The sequence below is a fragment of the Penaeus monodon genome, chromosome 20 (genome assembly GCF_015228065.2).
Source record: "Penaeus monodon isolate SGIC_2016 chromosome 20, NSTDA_Pmon_1, whole genome shotgun sequence".
Lineage (NCBI taxonomy): Eukaryota > Metazoa > Arthropoda > Malacostraca > Decapoda > Penaeidae > Penaeus > Penaeus monodon.
Genome location: NC_051405.1, coordinates 40,893,619 through 40,894,814, shown reverse-complemented (window position 1 = coordinate 40,894,814; position 1,196 = coordinate 40,893,619). Strand labels below are relative to the sequence as shown.

Genomic DNA, 1,196 nt, shown 5'->3' with positions numbered 1-1,196 from the left:
TGTTAAACTACATTTACCTCAGATTACAAAAGCATTGGTTAACTAAAAGGCATTGCGGTATCAGCTATCATGCAAAGGCAGACAAAAGCACAACAAATCCACATGACCTGACCTGACCTCCGGCCTCTTCTCGCGAGGCTCGCCGACGTCTTGAGCTTCCAAAGGCAACTTACCCGTCCTTTGGCGACAGGTCAGACTGGCTCCACCCCTTCCTCGCCCTCGGTCCTTCTCCCTCACCCCTTCCTCGCCCCCAGCCCTTCTCCCTCACCCCTTCCTCGCCCTCAGTCCTTCTCCCACACCCCTTCCTCGCCCCCAGCCCTTCTCCCTCACCCCTTCCTCGCCCCCAGCCCTTCTCCCTCACCCCTTCCTCGCCCTCAGTCCTTCACCCACACCCCTTCCTCGCCCCCAGCCCTTCTCCCTCACCCCTTCCTCGCCCACGGTCCTTCTCCCACACCCCTTCCTCGCTCAGCCCCCAGCCCTCCTCCCTCACCCCTTCCTCGCCCACAGCCCTTCTCCCTCACCCCTTCCTCGCCCACAGCCCTTCTCCCTCACCCCTTCCTCGCTCAGCCCCCAGCCCTCCTCCCTCACCCCTTCCTCGCCCTCAGTCCTTCTCCCTCACCCCTTCCTCGCCCACAGCCCTCCTCCCTCACCCCTTCCTCGCTCAGCCCCCAGCCCTCCTCCCTCACCCCTTCCTCGCCCTCAGCCCTCCTCCCTCACCCCTTCCTCGCCCAGCCCCCACCCCCTCTCCTCCCCCCGGTCTGCCTGTCTGCCCTACCACTCAGCCGTCCGGCCAACCCACCTCATCCGACTCGTCGAACTCGAACTGGTGTTGGCGGGCGTTGTATCCGGTGGCGACCACCGAGACTACGTCTTCAGCGCTCTCGGCCATCGAGGGCGTTTCGGGAGAAGCGCCGATGTAGAATCTTTCCCCCGTTTGGTCGGCCGCAGCGCTCCGAGGGGCGAGCGCTTCTGCTGACTCGCGGCCGCCATCCCCCGCAGCCTCAGGACTCGCCGTGCCCGCTAGGTCCTCAGCACCGGGCGCGCTGACTTGGTTTTCTGAATCAAGAGCTTCAGCCTCCGGAGCTCCTGCTGGTCCTTCAGGAGATTCTCCAGCGACTGACTCTTTGTCATCCGGAATCCCTGTTTCCGAGTCCGGAAAAAACACGTCTGCTGCTGCACCGGCGGCATCTCCTGCT

The 1,196-nt window shown here is 63.8% G+C and overlaps 1 protein-coding gene across 1 annotated transcript in view; it reads right to left on the bottom strand.

The window, feature by feature from the left end:
* The window catches only part of LOC119585820 (abnormal spindle-like microcephaly-associated protein homolog), a gene marked incomplete at its 5' end in the record, with an annotated part of 32,937 nt that extends 31,741 nt beyond the window's left edge, over window positions 1-1,196 (bottom strand). Inside the window, 1 exon segment of the mRNA XM_037934546.1 lies at window positions 800-1,196. Within this exon segment, the coding sequence (XP_037790474.1) occupies window positions 800-889 (90 nt within the window).